Genomic DNA, 22,484 nt, shown 5'->3' on the forward strand with positions numbered 1-22,484 from the left:
CCCATGCCATTTCTGGACATGAGAATATTATTCCCCCCTTCTAGAGGGAGAGACATGTTAAAATCCTACTTTGCTGTGTAACCTCGGACCAAAGCCTCAGCATCACAAAATGGATGCTGCTGCCACAGACACAAGTCTGACCTCCTGCTGCTGGGAGTGATCCCAGCCAGGGAGGCCTGGACAATAGGTTTCCTGCTTGGGGAGGTGCTAGCACCTCCCCAGACAGCCTTTAGTGTATTGGGGCAGGGTGGGCTGAAAGGAATGAGACATGCCTGGGGCACACAAGGTGTTCCTTGCATAGTCCAGTTCAAACCGGCGCTGGGGCACTCCAGCCCCAGCTCTGGCGCGAAACTGGACAAAGGGAAGTGGGTGTAACCACCCCCTCCCAGGTCCCACCCATAAGGCGTGACCTAGCAGGTATCCCAGCCCCCCAGATTAGTATAAGAGTGGGAGTTGGGCCTCAAGACTTTAGATTATCCTGAACCTGCAAAACTGAACAGAAACTCTGGACCTTCGACATTCGACGAAAGAAGAAGACTGAAGAATCTCCCTTGTAGCCAAGGAGTGGCTACCCTGTGCAAACAGGCACCATCAAGTGACTACCCTTTGCTTTGTGAAACGTTCGACGAGGAACCGACTGCAGAGCCCGACCAGAGCCTTGATTTCCAGACTTCTCCGACCCTCATCCACATCTGCAGCAGAGCTGAGATCCGTGGAGGCGACGAGCGACGTGGGACCGGCTACCTGGGAAAAGTGGCTAGTAACTTACAGCGCAGCTTCTGAGGTACCCTCGAAGTTGTGCACCGGGGATTGAGAAGCCCCAACCCCAAGCACCATCTGCACCGAAGACCAGCCCCCCACACTCCACGAGTCCTGCGTGGGGCCCTTCAGCATTTTCCTGCTTGCCGCGTCTGTCCGGTTGCTTGCCCGCTGGCTAGTGGCCTTTGTGACGACGCTCCCTAAAATCTTCTGCGCTGGTTTGGCTCCTCCAGACTGGTTCCCGCTTCTCTGCAAAGAAGAAGCACCCCAGACCTTCCTGGTCTGCACCAGAAGCAAGTCCCTTGTTCTTCGTGGGTTCCGCTTGCCAAGGCTTGGTGAGTCCTAGTCCAACTTCGACGCCGCCGACAGCAAGAGCCTTCGTGGGACAGCTCGCCTCCTGGTCCTGGTCGTCCTCGACGCTTCCTGGTCCTCCTGGCTCCAGCGACAAGCTTCACCTTCCCCTGCAACTCTTCACGACATCGCCTGGTTCCTTCCTGGTTCCACGTGGTCACTGGCTAGTGACCTTGACTCTGTCCCCTCTGCTTGCAGGTTTCTTCTCTTCTTGATCCCAGGCTTGGGATCCACCGGACACTCTCCCCTGACTGCCTGTCAGCATCTTTCTTCAGGCATCCATAGGAGTCGACGACGAAAACGACGCATCTTCACCCCTATGCACCCGCAGCCTGTGGGCTAGGTAACTTGGGTACTCCGGTGCTCATCAGGATAGTGACTATCCTAGTGTCTAGTTTTCAAGTCTCAACTTCCTAGCTACTCCGGAAGTGTCCTAAATCTATCTATTTCTAAACTGTAACATTGCTATTGACTTTTACGCATTACGCGTGAGTGTTTCCACTCTGCACACGAATCCCGTGGGCCTCCCACTCCCTAACTAACGCTAGTGTAGTGTAGCCCCAGCGATTCCCTAGGCCTAGGCCTATTCTATTTCCGTGACAGTGGTTCTTATACCACTTATTTAGTATATGGTTTGCGTGGCCCCTAGGGCCTAACTGTATTACTTACCTGTGTGACTTACTGTATGCATTAATAAGACTGTGTTGTACTTACCTCTAAACTCATAAAGAGTGCTGAGGGTTTGCTTAGAATAAATACACTTTATTTTATATATATATCTGTTGTGGTGTCCTTTCATTTGGTATTCAAGGGATTATATATGGTATCACAGCTGGCTTCACATGCCATTCAGAGTTTAGCCTAAGACTGCTCTTGTCCATGCTACCACTAGGATAGCTGGTCTATAAGGTTGACTTTACAACCAATCACCATAAGGGTATTTGGACTGATATAAGGTGTACACTATAACTAGTGACATCATACATCAGGCCAACTTCTCACAGTGTGTCCTGTGTTCGTGGGTACTAAGGTGGTAGGAAGATCCAGTCCCCATACATCAAGGTCCCATATTCCTGTGCATAGTTCTGTATTTGTGCAGATTCCATGCAACAGTAGCTCCCAAGAAAAATTGAGTGGCCCCCACACTATCCTTGAGAAAAAAGGTGAAGACACCTACTTGTTGGACCTAGGCACTCCCATGAGTCCTCCCAGAGTTCTTCATGTGAACCGCCTAAAGCCTTTTATTGACAGGGCTGACATGAGCTTGCTAATGGCAATTGATGAGAGACAGGAGGAAGTGAGTGATCTTGTCCTTGATCTCCTCTATGAGGACCCTGTTGATGGGTCAGCTGATGCAGTAGCCTTGGCAGACAGCCTCGCTGACCAGCAACAAGCTGACTGTAGGCAAGTCCTTAATCAGTTTCCAAACGTGTTCTCTCTGACTCCACCTGGTGAATCCATGAAGAGGACACAGTTGACAGTCTGCTTGTCAAGAGTAAAATCTGCAGACAGGCTGACCATGCCAGAAACTGCATCAGGATTGCCCTTGGGTTAGTCCTGTAGTACTTGTGCCAAACCCTTTCACCCAGGATGGTAAGAGAGAGATGGTGTTTTTGTTTTGTAGACTATATAGGTCTCAATTCAGTCACTAGGACTGATGCCCATCCAATGCCCAGGGCAGATGAGCTGATTGATACTCTGGCCTCAGCCAAGTATCTCAGTACATTTTACCTGACTGCTGGCTACTGGCAAATCAGACTCTCTGAGGATGCCAAGCCAAAGACAGCATTTTCAACCAACAGTGAGAATTATCAATGTATTGTCATGCCTTTTGGTTTGAAGAATGCACCTGCCACATTTCATAGGTTGGTGAACAAAGTTCTCACAGGTCTGGAAGCCTATCCTGCAGTATATCTAGATGATAAGATGATATTGCTGTCTTTTGCTCCGCCTGGGAGGATCAAGTGGTCCACCTCAGGAATGTTCAGGATGCCCTGCAAAAGGCAGGCCACAATATCAAGGACACAAAGAGCCAGACAGGGCAGAGCAAGCTTATGTACTTAGGCCAACTTGTAGGTGGAGGCCAGGTTCAGTCATTAGAGAGCAAAATCCAGACCATAATGGACTGGGTTGCTCCCACTACCCAGACTCAGGTCAGAGGTTTCTTGGGCCTGACTGCATAATACAGAAATTTTGTTAAGGGATATGGGTCCTTAGTGACTCCCCTTAATGATCTCACCTCCAAAAGAATACCTAAGAAAGTTCAGTAGACAGTTGTCTGTCAGAATGCATTTGATGACCTGAAGCAGGTCATTTGTAATGCTCCCATTCTGCAACGTCCTGCTTACTCCTAAACCTTCTTTGTCTAGACAGATGCTTCTGAGATTGGGGAAGATGCCGTTCTATCACAACTTAATGCAGATGGCCAGGATCAGCCAGTAGCTTTTATAAGCAGAAGGTCTACCCCCTGGAGAGAGGCGTTTGTCAGCTATTGAAAGGGAGGCCTTTGCTGTGGTCTGGGCCTCGAAGAAGTTGAGGCCATGCCTGTTTAGTACTCACTCATTGTTCAGACGGACCATAAGCCTCTCTTATGGCTAAAGGAAATAAAAGTTGAAATCCCAAATTTTGGAGGAGGTCCAATTCCTGTGGAACATAGACCTGGGAGTAACCATGCCAACACAGATGGTCTCTCCAGATATTTTCACTTAGAAAATAAAGACTCAACTGGGTAAGGTTAGTCTCATCTCCTTTCGGTTGGGGGGGTGGTGGAGGGTAGGTTGTGTAGGAACTTGTTGCTGGTGTCAGTATGTTATTTTGACTAGTGAACAAACTAATTAAGGAGTTGTTTAAGCTTTCACTTCTGTTTTACCTTGTTTTAAGAAAGAAAACATAATTTTTATATTCCTTTTCAGTATACCAGAAACATCCCTAGGGAAATGATTCTCAAAGACTTCTATGGTTAAATTAACAACCTGTGTGGATTAATAGGGTGGCACTAGGACAAGGTCATTTCTAACCAGTGAATGAGACCAATGAGTTGTGTCTGCTTTAAGGATACTCATGAATTGTTGGCCTTCTCTTACCAGAACTCCCCATCCTCCATCTTCACGTAAAGTTCTTTTTTTTCTGCGGGATCTACGTCCTTCCACTCAGGTGAGCTGTGACGGGGAGCAGAAGTAGTAAGAAAGCAGATACTAGTTTAAGAGTTCATACTTCATTTTGCCCACCCCATAACAGCAGCAGATCTATCCCAATTTTTTGCTGAAATGTGTGACCATCACATTGTCAGTCTAACGTAGAAGCGTCAGTCTGACACCGGAAGGGACTGGGGCAGCGTGAGCTTGTCACATCAGTTTGCATTGGGGACCGGGGACTGCGACAAAAAGAGCTTCCAAGCAGCTGTGCCTCCTTTCACTACGGGGGACTGTCCATTTTCTCAGTAGATGCAGGATTCCCCTGAAGCGTTCATTCTATGATTTTGGACATATGCAGTAAGACTGCCACTCACTTGTCACTCCAGGCACCTGTCCACTCCACATGACCCCAAGGGTTCCGAAGCCGTATGAGTTTCTCCGGGAGACCGCTGTATTTTACCTATAGCAGGCCAAGGGAACAGAAAGGAGTATGTTACTTACCCTGTCAGCATGTAGTGCTGCAGATTTACTTGCTATGCATATTCCTGCCATCTAGTGTTGGGCCTGGACTTTGCAAATTGTATTTCCTCGAGGAAGTTTTATGAGCGGCGTCGTGCATCGCCTCTCCCCCTCCCCGCCTCAAGGCATTGCGCATCTTCAGTGGCTCCTATGTTATAAAACTTTTTTTCTCCTTGCCATATAAGAAATGAGGATATAGTGTGCTAAGTTAGTTTTGCTGTTAAACATGCTGTATTTGTGTGTATATTCGTCCCCATCTAATTCCTGCTGGGGAGGCAGGAGGGTGCATATGAATCTGCAGCTGTACACGCTACGGATAGATGCTTACAGGGTAAGTAACATACTTCGTTCGTAGCATGTGTTGGCTGCAGATACACTTTCTATGCATAAACTGTAAAGCAGTACGCCTCTCACAGTGGCTTTAGGCATGAGATGGTGTGTTTGCTTGAAATAATGTTCAAAGGGCGAGAGGCCAGATGTACAACCATTTGGGGAAGGCCGGAAAACGCGAAGGGGAAACGAATTTTCAAGGGGAAGGCCGGAAAACGCGAAGGGGAAACGAATTTTCACCTACCTGAGTCCTGCTGGTGCTGCTGGTGCTCCGCGGCGGTCCCTCGGCCATTGTGTCCGCCATCGCATCGCCCCGGTGTGGGCAGACTACATTTCCCAGGCGCCCTAGCGTCCCACACACGTCATCCAAGCGCCCGGAAGCGCTTAAAAGAACGCCGCTCCTTTGGTGGAGCGGGAAGGCCGGAAAACGCGAAGGGGAAACGAATTTTCACCTACCTGAGTCCTGCTGGTGCTGCTGGTGCTCCGCGGCGGTCCCTCGGCCATTGTTGCCGCCATCGCATCGCCCCGGTGTGGGCAGACTACATTTCCCAGGCGCCCTAGCGTCCCACACACGTCATCCAAGCGCCCGGAAGCGCTTAAAAGAACGCCGCTCCTTCCGCGTCGCGGGACGCGCGCGGGCGGGCGCCGGACGAAGCCCGGGCAAAGGGCGGGCCGTCTGTGGCCGTCCGGGGCCAGACGAGGCTGGGCTGGGCCACCCCCCTAAAGTAAGTGCCTCGGTACCGAGAAGACGCTTTTCTTAAACCACGTTATATTGGTTCATATCTTGATAATTTGGTCATCTGATTCCCGGCGACATCTAGGCATAGTCAAAGCCGAGATTTTACTCCGTTTCATCTACTACAATGTCAGGCACAAAGAAAGACAAGGTGGTTACGGGGGCAGGCTCCATGAACAATTTCCTTGTCAAAATGGTGAATAAAATCAATGATGATAGAAGGGCTTCTTTGGGCAAAGTAGCTTCTCTAGACCATGACCTCCCTTCAGAAAGAGCAACTACGCCGGAGGCACCCCTAGAGAGCGAAAATAGCACTGATCGTGTGTATAGGAGAACTAAACGCATGTAATCCAGCTAGCGTAGCTAGCGTAGTAGTAGCCTCGATCCACCAGGCCCCTGATATCATTACGCTTGATTCCATATTGCTTGATAAATTACCTTCTGACTCCGAGGAAGTGGTAGAGGCAACGGAAGGAAGTATAAGAGAGAGACCGGTTAGAACCTGTAGAAAGCAGCAAAGTAAGAGGGGGGGTAAGATGACTCATAGGAGAAGAGGGGACACTCACTTGCCTGATAATCACATCTCCCCTAAAGCCAAATCGAATGCAGAGAGTAAAAAGGAAACTAGCATCACCCTGAGCCCTGAGCAGTTTGGTTTGCTAATCAAAACCATAGAGGCCACTTTTGACCTTAAACTTAAGGATTCCATTGACTGCCTTGCAGCCAAACTGGACACCGCGAATGTGGAGCTAAAAAGACTAAGAGGTTTATTGGATCAACAGTTGGCCAATCTATCTAAGACAAACCCCCCACTCCCTTCAACTAGTTCAGTGAGCTCTGAGGTTGTAGGGAAAGGTGCTACAAAAGCCCCCAATTTACTTCCTCTGATCCCTCAGGTTAATTGTATGGTTAACAATCTTACTGTCCCCCCAGCCATCTGTCCCCCACCATTAGATTCGGATGTAGACCCGGCTAGGAGCCACCAGAGTTCAGGTCTCTTATGTAACACGAATGCCATACAAAGTAGGCGCTATAATTTTATTAATCTGCCCCCGGATTGCGCCCCCTATGTCGTCGTGTTAGCCAATGTTCCGGTGCATACCCCAGGCTCTTCCGGGCCACAAGAGGAAGTGCATGATTCCCTTAAAAACAAAGTGGTGGCTTGGTTGAGTGCTAAATGTGGTTTCCCTTCTAAACTTGCTGGAGACATTATCACGACTAGGAGAGTAAATTGGATTGGTCCTTCGAGGAAAACTTGCAGAGGGGATTGTGTGGTCGTGAACTTTAAATATCCACAACATGTGGCCACAGTCCTCTTACGGGCAGCATCTTTGATGGAGGACAGCAATGGCATTCAGGTGCGCCCGTTAGGGTATTTCTACAATCATGTCAATTTAGCCTCCCTGCCCAGACAAAGTCTAAGTCCATTTACCCCGGTGGGGCCTAGATCGGCCCCTCAAAGTTTGTTTCAAGGACGCGATAACCACTTTACCTCTGGTCCCCCTTTTACAACCCACAACAGATTCGATGCTCTCTCAGGTCTCGATCTTTGCGATTGACGGGGTGTCGGAGAGGGTACAGTGGACGATGTCATAGTGGATTCAACACCAGCGGATCATGTACCTTCTTCTGCCGCGAATGATAACAGTTTACCAGAGATCATAATTGATAAAGGGAATACGGTCAGACTGTTATCCTGGAACATTGCTGGTTTGCGGTCTAAGAAGGGAGACCCAAACTGGGAAAATTTTGTAAAGTGCCACGATATTATAGCCATTCAAGAGACTTGGGATATGGAGTGTGATTATTGGTTGGATGGTTTTACATCTTATTTTGTACCTGCTTTGCCTTCCCCTGCAGGCCGGAACAAAGGAGGTCTTTTGACGCTGGTATCGGTGAACATCAAGGGCAAAATAACCCCGATAGACTGTGCCTCCCATAGTTTCCTCGTTTTGGAGATAATATTAGAGGATGGTTGTAAATTGCTTCTTGTTAACTGCTATAATGCACCGAACGGTCACCCAGAAACTGTGCACTTTACATGGTTATCAGATTTTTTAAGTCTTTACAGAGACAAACAATCCACTTCATGTCGATTTATTTTAATGGGCGATTTTAATGTTCATTTGTGCTCACATTGTGTCCTAGTAGATGAAGATGGGACAGATAGCGTGTCCCCCCCTCACCTAGAACATACACAGAAGGGTTTGGTGCTCGAAAATGCATTACGGGAAAATGAGCTGTATGAACCAGAATTCTACGATAAAAGTACACGAGTTGCCACTTATACGGGAAGGGCTAGTGATTCGATAATTGATTTTATCTTTGTCTCAAGAGGTTTTCTGAATTATGTGATTTCATATAATGCAATAGCTATGCCTATGAGTGATCATAATCCTGTGGGGTTGGAGCTAGTGAATAGCTCCTTTTTGTCAAAATCAGCTGTCATCCATCGGTCTATATTGCCTGTAAAGGATAAGGATCAGGGGAGACGAATTAAATGGGAGATGGTTGTACCGGACAACTTTTTCATAACTCTATCCTCCTCAGTTTCTGAAGAGTTAAATGTGTGTGCAAACCCGTTAACTGAGAGTAAGGAGGTTATATCTTCCTTTGAAGGTATTTGCCGGTTTGTGTCCATTTGCCTCACAGCTAAAGGTCAGGGGGGCAAACAAAAATTGGTGAAAGGCTGGTTTGACAAAAATTGTAGCAAAGCACACAACCGCCTTAAGAAAGCCCTCAATACTCGCCCAAGGGACAAAGCGTTAGTGGCGCGACTAAGAAAGGACTTCACCTTGGCCACTAATTTGCGTAAAAATGAATTAAAGAGTAAAGCCTGGGAAGATTTAATGGATAAAGCCACCCTAAAAAACAGCGCGGAGTTTTGGTCTATTATTAACACCCCCTTACTTTCAGGTTACCAAAACTCAGTGCTGGAACTAAATATATCAGAGGAGGATTGGCTTCGGCATTTTGAAAATATTTATGACAGTAATAGGGAGCTGGAACCTTTCATAATCCCTACTATGGGGATCCCCCTGGAGCCGGTGAGATTTGATATAATCGAGGTACTTAGAGCTATAGAGGAGACAGCAGGTCGCAAGGCCCCGGGCCCCGATGGAGTGCCAGCGGATATGTTCAGGGCAAATCCGCTGTTTTGGGCCAGTATTCTGACAAAAGTTTTTAATGCCTCTGCCGTAGTGGGATTCCCCCAGACCTGGTCTTTAGCAACAATTGTGCCAATATTTAAAAAAGGGCAGAGAGGAGACCCAAAATGTTACAGACCAATATCGTTGTTGGACTCCTCGGTAAAAATCCTAGGTAAGGTTGTCCTAGCGAGAATATCTGCGTGGGCCAAGGGGAACAACATCCTGTCAGAGGCACATTTTGGCTTTAGGTCTGGGAGGAGTACTGAGGACCAATGCCTCAATCTCCACCTCATAATTTCTAAATATACCAAAGCAAAAGGGGGAAGTATATTCCTTGGCTTCATGGACTTGTCCACAGCTTTTGATCTTGTTAACAGATCTAAGCTGTGGGAAATGCTCCTGAAGATGGGCCTAGATAGTTCCTTGGTACACTTTCTGGCGGAGCTCCATAAAGACCTGAGGGCCCGCATCAGAATGACCACCGACGGAAAGTGTACCGAGAGTTTTAGATCTTTACGTGAACTCTTTGGAGGACGACCTAACGGCTGCCACAAAGGATATCCCGAGCATGGGGGGTGCACCTATTCCGGTGCTCCTCTATGCCGATGATGCGGTGCTAATAGCCAGGACCCCAGTTGCCCTGCAAAAGTTACTCGACTCCTTCGGTAATTTTATGTCCAGTCTTGACCTGGTGATTAATAAAAACAAATCACACACCATGTCAGTAGGATGTGGTAAACGTAAAGAAAAAACCTTTTTTTGCGATGGAGAGGTGATCACAAGTGTGAAAGTCTTTACATACTTGGGAGTGATTTTTGACCAAAGGGGAACTTGGACACCGCAGTTAACATCTAAAGCGAACGCGGTGAGAAGTTCATATTCTGCAATCCTGGGGTTTACTAAGAGATTGGGGGGGAAACCAATGGAGGCTATACTGGCCGTCTACAAAGCCAAGACAGTCGCGATCGCTAGATACGGGGCTGCAGTCTGGGGTTATGTTAATTCTAAATGCATTCAGATAGAGGAAAACTAATTTCTTCGTTCTCTGTTGGGACTACCCCAGTCAACTGCCACTCACTCTTTACATCTTGAGCTGGGTTTGGGCTATATTCTAGATATAATCAATCTAGCTCCACTCTTGATGTGGATCAAGCTCTGGCTTAACCCGAACCTCAGCCTTAACCACCGGATAATCAAAGATTGTCTTATACTAGATCATAGGAGGGATATTCAGTGGCTGTCTTATATTGAATCTATGGCCGCACATTTGGGACGCACCGAAATCTTTAACAGCCCAGAATCCCTGTGTAAAGCTGATTTGCTGTGGGTGAAGACCAATTTCACCAGATTACGTATGGCCGAGCGTGAAGCGGATGATTTATGTAAACCCTCTGTGAGGGCTCATGTATTGATAACCCCATCTTTTGAGTTGGCTCCTTATTTGTCAGTGGTCACTAATTCTTTTCATAGGTGGCTACTATCCAAACTCCGTTTTAATCAAATCTATATGGTGGTGCGGGACGAGAAAGATTGGTGCAAGCTCGAGGAATCGTCCCCATGCAAATGCGATGGTTTCTCTACCCAGGATAATGCCCATTTTCTGTTCTTCTGTTCTTTTTATCACGAACCTCGTACCCGATATTTAAAATCAATTTTGAAGGAGCTGGGTTTTATGCAGTACAAGCCTGCGTTGTTATACTTACAGATGTTGCTTTCCCCTGTAATCATGTATTGCACTGCTAGCTTTTTGGCTGCATCTGTTAGATGTAAGAGATCAAGGTTAAGATTGGAATCACAGATGAGGACAGATACTTGAATTCATGTTTATTGTAGTGTTGAGTGCAAATTGTAATGAATTTTTGTGTAAATAATGCCTTTTTATCCTGCTTTTTAAATTTACCTACTGTTTAATACTGTTTTAATCTGTTTCTTAAATCATATGAACGTAAGATATTTGTTGTAGAATACTTTTATGATTTTAATTAATCGAATAAAGTGGACTTTGACTGACTGACTACAACCATTTTTTGCGGTCGCAAACGGGAAATTGGCCCGTTTGCAACCGATAAATTGGTCTTCCCCATGGACAAACCCTATTTTTCAAAATACGGTTTGCGACTCTCTATTAGGAAGGGGCATGCCGAGGGTGTCCCTTCCTAATAGCAACTCGCACTTCAATGTACAATTGTTTTGCGACTGCGACTCGCAGTTTAGTTTGGTATGAGTAAATAACTGGAGTAGACTCCCTTGTTGAGATGTTTCCTTGGGACAGGTTCTATGGCCCCTTTTAGTAATAGTGTCTTTACTTCTTCCTTCAGCAGATATAGATGCTGTGGATATGGTATGTGTTGTTTTCGACTGGATATTTGGTGGCTGTTTTGTTAGTTCTAGGCAATATCCCTGCCTGATTATTAGTAGTACCAATTGGTCTGATGTTATGTCTGGCCACAACTGGTGAAATTATTGCAGGCTTCCTCCAACTGGTGTTTTGTGATCAGGTAGAGTGTGGGAAAGTCACTGTTTAGGTGTAGAGGCTCCCTTATTGAGTGTACTTCCACCTCTGTTTTTGTATCCGCCTCTATTGTAGCCACGGTTTTGCTGGTGGTAATGCTGATGTTGGCATTGATATGATGTATTGTCAGTGGTAGAACGCCTTGTGGTTTGCCTACCTTGTTAACGCCAAAGGGGTGCTGCTTTTGAGGTGTTGTTTGTAAGGCACCTATTGATTTGGCTGTATCAGTGTTCTTTTTTTATTTTCGCAACCTGCGTATTCAAAGCGGGCCCAAAGAGATTTTCCCCATCGAAGGGGACGTTCAAAATGTGTTGCTGCACTTGGGGTTTGAAGCCCGAAATGCGTAACCATGCATGTGTATGTTTGATGATGGAGTAATTAATGCCCCTTACAGCGGTGTCTGGCCCGTATAGTGCACATTTAATTGTGCCATTAGATATTTGCCTTCCCTCATTTACCAAGTCTTCTCCTCTCTTTTTACATTTGTCTGGGAGATGTTGCATTAGTTCCTGCGTCTCATTCCAGGCTGCACTGTTAAGGTGGGAGAGTAGCCCCACTAAGTTGGCAATCTTCGAGTGCGTGGTCCAATCGCCACCGGTTGCATGCAGCATCTCTCCTTTTTATTTCTTTATCCGGAGGTGGCACTTCTCCAGTGCCCTGTGCTGCAGCCCTTTTCCTGGCAGTTGTAACAACTAAGGAGTCTACCGGGTGAGACCCCTGATATCTAAATACATAGTCAGTTGGTGACTGTCTGTACTTCCTCTCAAAGCAACATGTTAATACCCTGGATTTGACTGGGTCTTTTAAGATGCCATGTACATGCAGTACAGATCCTATCATGGACAGGTACTGTACGGTGCTCTCATATGTGCAATAGTGTCTCAAATAAGACATCAGTTGGCTCCTCGGTGGTGTGCATTGGAAGCTTGTGGTACTCTGCAGCTCTCTGAATGACACTGTGATAGGAGGAGGTGTCAATCCGGTGGTGTTGCTTTTGATGGTACTGGTGGGTCTGGGTCATTGAGAACCACGATGTAGTCATCCCACTGTGGTGTGGTGGGTGTCCTGTGTCCCTTGTGAATCTGTGTCTGGGATCGCCTCCTCTTCCACTTCCTCTTCCTGTGGAGAGGGAGGCTGAAAGTCATTGGGCTTGTGGCCTTGTGTTATAGCTCCACCTTCTTAGATGAAGGCAGTGGCAGATCCTGCTCTTGTGCCTGTGTTTAAGGAGTCTCTTTGCAATTTTTCTGCATCAATTGTTCCAGTCCTTCAAAAACGATGCCCTGTTCTTCAGTTGGCATATGAGGTTGTTTTTGTTTCTTTGGAGCTGGTGGAGTGTCCTCAGAAACTGTGTGTGGCTTCGTAACCCTTGATGTATGGCTCATCTTCTGTCTCAAAGTGTGGCCATCGTGTTTGTCTGTCCTCGGAGACGAGGGCTATTCAGATTCCAAGAGGTTCGATCCCGAGAGTTTCTTTGTATCACATGCTTTATGTGGGGTTAAATTCTGCTTGGTAGCTTTCAGTGCCATTGTGCTTGTTGGTGCAAACATAGGCTTCGGTGCCAATGTGTTGCTATCCCTGTAATGTGGCCTTGTCGCCCAGGTGGGATCGAGAACGTTCTTGTCTCTCTCTTCTCGGCTCCCAGATACGCTTGCGGTGTCGACTTGAGTCAAAGGGCTGTGGCGTGGTGGGGGAGGTGTGTGCAAGATGGTCAACAGTCCTCGCGGTACGTGGCGTCGCTTTGGTCCTCAGTCCCAACACAGGAATCAGCGATGTGGGCCCCTCAACATGTACCGGAGCCTTTTCATCACCGGCGGACGAATCAGAGGAGACATAATGGGTGCAGGGGTAAACTACCTTACCTCCTGTTGGTGCACCGGCCTCGATATCTTTCCTGCTATCATGTGAGAACTCTGCCTCTGCTGCCTGCTCCATGGTTTGTGCCAAATGACGACACCTTCGGGTCAAGTGCGTCATTTTGTTTTTAAATAATGAGCTGGCTGCTCACTTGTCTTCTTTGAGCTCTGGGATGAGCACAGGTTACACTCCCCGTGAGTGTCGGAGGATGCGAACTTGGCCCCGCACCGAGGACACTATCGACAAAGGTCTTCCTTCGTCTCCATCACCTGGAGCGGGGCTTCTCGACTGGTATATGTGTCACTTGCTGGGTACTCACTTCTCAGCATCTCGGATCCGTTGGATGAAGTTCTCTGGATGTCCCGCTTCATCTTTCTTTGCTGTAGGCTGCTTCACCGTCGAGTCTTCAAGGTCTCCGATGCAGTCTGTCGAAACCAATGGCGGGAAAAAACTTTCTAAAAAAGGAGCTGTTGAACATGTTCAATGACTTGAGGCAGAGGATAGACGACACATGGCGCCGATCATAAAACATCCTTGAGAAAAAACAACTTGCAGAGGCCGGGCCCAACACTTGGCAGAAGTAGTATGCATAGCATGTGTAACTGCAGCCAACACATGCTACAAATATGACATTTAACCAGTGATCCGCAGCACTCCATTTACATTAGCATCATCTTATGAAAAGAAACTCACCTCTTTGAGAGCAGTGATGGAGTAAGTGTGGTTCTTCACCAACTTTTTGTCCGTTTCTTTTTCTGTGTCAGAGGAATTGGATATCTAAAAGACAATGGAACGGAAGGGCGGCACATATGAGCACAACAATTACACATCCACATCTGGTGCATTCTAGTGATATTCTGCAGAAACCACCTCCCCATACAGGCAGACACTTCCATCCAACATCCGCTTCTGCACACAGGCAACAACAGCCATTGGCCACCATTGTAGGCAGGCACCACCATCTACTATCCACTACTGCACACTGTCAACACCAGACGCTGTTCACTACATCATGCACGTACCACCAGCCACTGTCTACTGCTGCACACAGACACCACCAGCTGCTTTCAACCCCTGCATGCAGGCCTGCGTCTCAGCTGATTTATGGCTGGATGTTAGTTTCTCTCGCAGGAACATGGCTTAAAAGTCACTATTCACTGCTAAAAACACCACTCACACGTTATGGCTTGTCTTCCATTCGCTTGCAACTGAGTCTCGCTGTGGCCTCTGTTTCCAGCCTCGGCCATACATGAACAGACGCTAAACTCACCTGCGCTCAGTTCGGACATTTATGTTGTGAACATCCTGCTGGCTCTACTCACCCCATTAGAGGACCCTTGTCGCACAACTGGATCCTTTCCCTAGAATGACTGACAACAAAACCAAACCTTTGAAGGAAATATCTGATTCCTTTCACGAACATGGTCCTGCCCAATGACTGATAAGACAATGTCAACATCTTTAGTTCTGACGAAGCCTAAGGAAGATCTCAATCGATCTATGTGATCCTAATAAACCTCAATAGGAGGCTGCCCGAGGAACCACTAGGAGAGCCTACACCTACTATGGAATGACACGATCCTGGACACCAGTCACACTGCACACACCCAACATGGTAATGAGACTGTGGGTTAGGTCTATCTGAGAGCTCCGAAGGAGCCATGCAAGGGGATGCCCCCCACTTCAACATGAGAATACGCTGAAGCTGAATGTGCTGTGGCCAACGAACCTTGGTGCTCCAGCAGGAAGGTGCAGAAGTGCAGCTGTATTTGTTTCTGCATGAGTAAGAGTAGAGAGCCTGATTGCAGGTCATTACATTCCACATACCATTACTTCAAACTACTGTTGCTTCCATAAAAATAAAAAGGCCACTATCCTGACCCCAATACTCGAAGTTTAAAATATACTTTACCTAAACTCCATCTCTTTGACAACCCTCTTAACAGTAACCTAAATTCTAACATGTGCTACACTGTTCATTTTATGAATATGAATTTAATTTACACCTCTGCGATGTGGCTGATATCAGTTCAGTAGGATGAACCACAGTGGGTCATAGTGACATCAACTCCTTGTGGGGCTATTCCACCACCTTCAAATACATGTTCCCAGCTACCACTATGCAAGGCATATCCGCTTCGAGAAAGATATTGTTCTTTCCCAGCAATGAATACTCCAGTTTGCTGTCAATAACATTCAAGGTGAAATGAAACCCAAGGTGCAGGTTACATATCACTAAGACTCTTAATCCAAACAAAGCTCTTTGAAACAAGTAGGCCTGTGGTCCAGAGAGGAAGCAGAGATAAGCCTTTGGACAGCTGTGCAAATATTGGACCACCTCTGAAAGCAACCATCGGTCATCTGATTTACAGTACTACAGATGTGGACATCAATTATTTTTTCTAAATGAGGAAGTCTACAATTTCTTACAATGTTTTTAATTACATTCATAACTGAATCTGAGGTTACTGACTCCTACGGCCCGCCAACACACACACACACAGCCCATCACTCATAATAAGTTAGGAGTGTGGATAATGCTTCATACACACTCTGTTTGCCAACTGGAAATCAAGGCTCACAAATGTCTAATGAGGGATACCCAAGACAAAACTCGCAAGGGAAAGTACATATTGTGTGAACGCTCTGCATGTGACAGATGACTTATCTAGAGTGTTTGTTCTAGCTGATGAAAAGGTCCTTACCTCAATGAAGCAGCCGAGTAACGAGCCCCGTGCAATCGCTTTCTGGATGATTCCGTACATGTCCTTGGGAGCCTTTTTCAGGTCATACGTCTCTGCTACACCTCCCGTGAAATCCTCAAAGCTCTCGCTGTTATAACCTCCAGACAGGCCTTCATAGGAGCCATTCAGCCTGTGGGAGAGGGTTTGGAAGAAAACAGTGAATGAACCAGAAGTGTAGGCCCTATAGATGGCTACATATGCCATTATCTTTGGTTACTTTTAAGAAAACAGCAGCAAACCTACTCACAGCAAATGGGAATAACAAACGCATTAAAACATACTCCACGGATATGATGTGAAACTCAACCATCTTAAAGTCTGTAAATATGCAAAAATTCAACAAATCATATCCACAGTCTAAGAGTATAAGAAACTGCCTGAATGTGAGAAACTAGAGACATAGTCAAAGCCAGGTAATACATGAAACTAATAAAAGTGCATTCGTTAACTTTCAGTGTCAGAAACAGAATATGAGTGTGTGAAACTGAAGACAAATTACGCAAAAACTTAAAATCCATAAAAGCCATAAAAACACATTTACAGCCTATGATAGAAACTACAGGAAATATAATAAAAAGTCTTAAAGCATATTTAAACCTTGCAAGTGAGAAATGCATTAATAGTAGGAAAACTAACTAATGCCTGTAAGTGTGAGAAACTGAAGTCTCAACAAAACATTTTCAAGCTTGACACATAAAGAAAACTCATACAGTGTTTTGGTCTTCAAATCAATGAAGCTAGAAGTGCAATAAAGTTACTATTTCAAGAGTCTTATTCGCTTCGGTAACATCATGTCTTCACCTTGTCCACCGCCATCATCGCACCCCCTCACAGCTGGATCAAGGCCACCGAAGAATGTCTCGTCAACTCCCTCCGCACCAACACTCCACCATTTCTTCCAAACGATGACACCTAGCGAACAACCACTACCGATGGACGCTTGGGCACCCCTGATGAACGGCATTGCGTCAGTACCTTCCACCAGCCTGATGGCAGGTGTGAGGGTCACGCAGTGCAACAGGGATAGGCTGGCCCCATGCATTGCTGGAGTTGCTTCATGGTTGTGACATGACTGCAGCAATGCGTGACTTTAGCGCAGACAGATACGTCAGGATTCCTGACGTATCTGTCATTACTTGTGTCATGGAGCACTGTCCAGTGAATACAGCGCATCCATGCTGTCGCAAGAAGAGCGTAGTGAGAAGTGTTGCAACGCTGTCTTGTTGCAGCGATGCAACACTTTTCATTACTGGGGCCCAAGAATGCAGGCTATCTTATTGATCTTGCACATTCCTGCACTGTAGTTTTGTCGCAAGGCAGCGCTGCAACATTGCTTGCAGCGCTGTCCAGCACCAAAAACCTTCTGAGATGTGATCCCAAGTGTTATCCCCATTTTTAAGACCAGCTATTTTCTGGTCTTAAGTAACTGGCTCTAACTGCAGTTAGAGGCAGTATTTTTGGTCTTCAGAAGTTCAAGGATCCCCTTGTGAATAGGGAGTAGTGGTGTTTGCGTGCGTTTTTGCATGGGAACGCCTCTCCTGTATATAATTATCGCTAACAGAAGTGGCGATCTTTACAACGGACGCTTTTACCTAAAACTGTCTCTAACGGCTGTTAGTGACAGTTTGGTAATAGTGCGATAAAATTATCGCCGCATTAGCGGCAGAAAAGGCGATACCTCCTTGAGAATATGTCCCACAGTTTTTATACATATTGGCATTGGAAACATTATCTTAAGCCTTTAGGCAGTGAACAATTTAAAACATCTGTTTACAGCAATGGTCCTCTAAATTGTACGAAATTAAAAGCTACAAGACGGGCTTCTTAACGCACTCTTCTTAATCAAAGTTACCTTCCAGGATTGTTCAAGCACAGAAGATACAACCTTGAGGCATTCTTCTTCAAAAGATGATTAGTTACAAAAATCTGAATTCTGAGAACTAAGAGTAAACTTTGTAAGACAAATGTTTCTTAGTACACAAATTATTATCCTCCTGTCTTCTGCATATGAAATAATCTTTCAAGGATATATACTACTATCTGGAATGGTTGGGCTGAATACATTTTGAACTGAGAATCCTACACTGCCTATTACAGCCAATATGTTAACTAATCTGGAATCTTTGATGTGTTCAAAAGTGTATCCATGCATGTGAATAATAACATCCAAGATCTGATTGTTTGCTTTTTCCATAATGCTGACATTTCCCCACTGACCTTGTTGAACCACAGGTTGATGTTATTTTCTGTTCCAGACTCCTCTAACACGTTGACTAAACCTCTACCACATCTTCCTGACTAAACTTCATACCTGAAGTAAATTAAATACAGATGGTTTAGCCTGTCCTCTGCAACAATCATCTAGTTACAGTAACCAGAATCACTTCTATAATCATCTTCTCCTTACTCTTAAAAGTTGGACCCGGCTTGCGCCCACCAGTTGTAGGCATAAGAAGAATAAGAAGCCCAGGTTCACCAGCACTCTGGTGGATAATGAACTTCAAACCTGGTAGCTGGAGTGATCTTGGTGCCATTTGTATTCCAAGACAGGAAGCTTTTAACACCCAAATATTTTCTATCTTTATGCTTTTAAGGTCTAGTGTTCAAACAAGCTTTTAGCTGTGTGTTGTTGACAGACCTCTTGTGGGCCCTGCCAAAAACTTACAGTGGGCTACCAGCCAGCTGATTGTTCACCATTGATTTGGCTTTCTTGTCCATTGCCCATCACTGATTGGCTTTCTTGGCATTGTCGTTTGCTTGATTCTTATTAAATGGCTTTCTTTCCACTTCTTAAGTTTGTCCTCCCGTGGAGCATAGCTTCTTAATCATCCTTTGATTACATCCTTCCATTGATCACATTCAGGGAACTACTTATGTGTTTTCCTTTAGCACTCCTTGGAAGTATGGATGTTTTCTAATTCTCTCCCTCATGTGCTGCTTCACTCTTCCAATATCTGCCCCTCCCTGAGCTCCATGCTCCTCTCTTATCCTGTATCTCAAATTCATCCTTATCTTTTCCTTCTTTTAATTTATTTTTTCCTTCCCCTCAGCCCAGCCATCTCCCCATTGCTTCCCCTAAGCATTGACCTATCCACTAAGTGCTCATTCACTTCTCCCAATCACCTTCCATGGCTGTCTGTAAAAATATACATTTAATGAAAAACAAAAAACCTGTATGGCCCAGAAGCTGCCATTTGCAGATGGGATGCACCTTTTACCAAATACACTATTATATGCACATGTTTAAACTGATTTTTATTTACTGCTCTAAGACTGGCTTCCGCCATCTCGGAATGGTAAATAAAAATAATGGTGTGTGGCATCATGGTGCATGCATGTGACTAAGTCATCTCACTGACCATTGTAGCGTCATGTTGCAAACACGCATTCAAAACATTCCAGTTTTGTTTTGCAGATGCTGTACTGCATTGGCAAAAGCTTTTGTTGCCAATGATCAGAGGCTTCTTCAAACAGCATTGCCAGCAGATCGACAGGTGAGACCTATTGGATTTGCCAATGTTTGTGTCTAATGTTAATGATTTGTTTAAACCTAACTTATCTACTAAAATTGAGTAGTCAAAAGACTTGTGCAACAATATTTCCACAAAAGTCGATAAGATATGTTCGAGGCATATGAGCTGCAGATTATACACTGTGCATAGGTCGCCGTCTGGTGTTGGGCCCGGATGTTTGCAGTTTGTTTTTCCTCTTGGAAAGTCTTTGGAAGTCACGAGTTCGGTGACTCCTACCTTGGTTCGTATTGCGCATGGGCTTCGGCTCCATCCTCAGATTGTTTTTTTTCCGCCATCGGGCTCGGATGTAATACTTCGCGCTCCGGTTCCGAACTTTTCCAGTTCAACGATCGACGCAAAAATCCTCGCTCATCGAGCTCCTTCAGGTAATAAATCATCTTAATCACCTTCTCTTCGGCACTTCTTCGATTCCAATCGTCGACGGCGGCCTTCGGGCCTATTCCGGCTCCGGTCTCGGCTGATGGAAAGAACTCCTTTCAAGAAGTGCCCTCGATGTGGGTCCAAGTTTCCCCACACCGATCTTCACGAGGTGTGCAACCTCTGCCTCTCCCCTGAACACGAGGCCCGAGACTGTCCCGCCTGCAAGTCTTTTCGCTCCAAAAAGACTATTCGAGATCGACGGGCTAGATGCAACATGGCGCACTCCTCGACCTCCGCTCCAGTCGACATCTTCGGGGACGACGTCGAAGCTCCGGGACAGCAGAACATCGAAGAAGAGGACGACGACCTTGTCATTGCTTCCGAGGCCGACGACTCAGATGTGGAGGACATCACCCCGGCGCAGAGGGTCGTGAGTACAATACCCCCTCCCACACCTACGCCTATATCCAAAAAGGCTTCGGTCACACCTTCGCCTTCGGGCCTAGGCAAGACCAAGGATAATGCTTCTCACACCCGGCCCTCGGGCCCGGTAAAGAAGCCTATTAAGCCTTCCGGCAGCTCCGGCTCGAGCCAGCCTACCAGCGGTACCGTAAAACACCCTTCGGCACCGAAGAAAAGATCGGCCTCCATCTCCACACCGAACCCAGTACCAAAGCCTTCGGTGTCGAAACCTGCCCTGCCGGTGCCAACCAAACATCACAAGGCCCTCGGCACCAACACTCCCGTGCCGAAGCCTTCTTCGGCGCCGACCAAAAAATCGGAGGTCCCAAAGAAGCACGGCTTAGACAAGCCTAAAAAGCCGTCGGCCCCGAAAACTTCGGCGCCGACCGAACAACCAGTGTCGCAAGAACTTTTCACACCGGATACTCTCCAAAAGACACTCACCGAGGATCCAAAAACTGGACATTTGACATTGTCTACAAAAAAGAGACACTTGGACAAACCAGCTCCACCTCCACCTCCAAAGAGGAAAGACACTGCTACCTCCCCTTTCAGAGTGCCTTCCCCTCCTCCTCCACCTCCTCCACCCTCCCCACCTCTACCCTCTCCACCCCCGCCTCATCATTCCCCAACCTTGTCTCCTGTCCCAGACGACTTAGGAGACCCATATTATGATCCAGCAGATGTGCCACAGGATCCCACCCCTACTGGATCTCCAGACCCATGGGACGACTATAATAATCCGGACATCCCAGATGTCCCACAGGATGACCTTTACCCATCTAGGCCATCCCCACCTGAAGATTCCTTAGGTTTTCACCACCTATTACAAAGGGCGGCACACTACCACGGGGTGGAGTTACATACTGATCCAGTGGAGGAAGATTTTCTCCTAGACACCTTTGACAACGCACATAGGTCTACTGCCATCCTACCTATGTTAAAGGGAGTGATTAAACATGCACCGGAGGTCTTTAAAGACCCAGTCAGGGCCAGGGTCCTAAACCCCCGTATAGAGAAAAAATACAAAGCCGCCCCCACAGACCCTTCATACATTAAAGGCCCTGCACCATTGGATTCCCTAGTGGTATCTACAGCTAGGAAGTGCTCAAATTCTCAGGCGTCAGGCGAAGCACCACCACCTGACAAAGAGTCCAAGCTCCTAGACGCGTCAGGGAAGCGCACTGCATCACAAGCCGCCAACATATGGCGTATCGCCAACACGCAAGCACTATTGCCCAGATACGACAGGGCGCATTATGATGAATTAGAGGCCATCATGCACCATCTCCCTGAAAAATACAAGAACAGGGCTAATGAATTGATCCAAGAGGGAAAAATAATAACTAATACCTCTATTCGCTGTGCCCTAGATGCAGCAGATACAGCCTCCAGGGCCATAAACACCAGTGTCCTTCTCCGTCGCCATGCCTGGCTCAGAGTTTCAGGTTTTAAACCTGAGGTACAAGCCTCTATATTGAACCACCCATTCGACCAAGATCATCTATTTGGCCCAAAAGTTGACGAAGCCCTCGAAAAGATGAAAAAAGATACTGACACGGCGAAATCCATGGGAGCCCTACAGTCACACACTCCTAGGCGCTCCTTTCGCCGCTCTTCCTTTCGAGGCACGGGCAGAGGCTACTCCTCGGATAGTGCATCCACGTCCTACAAATCCCCTCCTCTATCTACCTTCACAAAGGGTTATCAAAGAGGCGAATACAGAGGCAATAATAATAAGGGCAGAGGCAAAACAAATACCGCCCGCTCTGCCACACCTACTACCCAATGACTTTCCCCCGCTCCCTCCAGACCATTCCACTCCGGTCGGGGGCAGAATACAACATTTCCTTCACGTCTGGGAGACTATCACCTCAGACAGATGGGTGACACAAATGATTCAGTCAGGGTATTGCCTAGAATTAACATCTACCCCCCCCAAACATTCCACCCAGGCACCGCCCTATGTCTCAAGAACATACTACGCTACTAAAACAAGAGGTGATCTCCCTCCTGCAAAAAGGAGCCATAGAGCAGGTCC

General features: G+C 46.6%; 1 protein-coding gene across 2 annotated transcripts in view; it reads right to left on the reverse strand.

Annotated features, from left to right (window-relative positions):
* The window catches only part of LOC146813822 (calpain-1 catalytic subunit-like), a 652,425-nt gene that overhangs the window by 386,007 nt on the left and 243,934 nt on the right, over positions 1 to 22,484 (reverse strand). For both annotated transcript variants that reach the window (XM_085610279.1, XM_085610278.1), the window contains exons 5-8: positions 16,050 to 16,218; positions 14,038 to 14,121; positions 4,619 to 4,704; positions 4,194 to 4,268 (exon numbers count right to left, since the gene is read on the reverse strand). In XM_085610279.1, coding sequence (XP_085466405.1) covers positions 4,194 to 4,268; positions 4,619 to 4,704; positions 14,038 to 14,121; positions 16,050 to 16,218 — 414 coding nt within the window. The remainder of the gene's footprint in view (positions 1 to 4,193; positions 4,269 to 4,618; positions 4,705 to 14,037; positions 14,122 to 16,049; positions 16,219 to 22,484) is intronic.

This window comes from Triturus cristatus, chromosome 6 (genome assembly GCF_964204655.1).
Source record: "Triturus cristatus chromosome 6, aTriCri1.1, whole genome shotgun sequence".
NCBI classification, from domain to species: domain Eukaryota; kingdom Metazoa; phylum Chordata; class Amphibia; order Caudata; family Salamandridae; genus Triturus; species Triturus cristatus.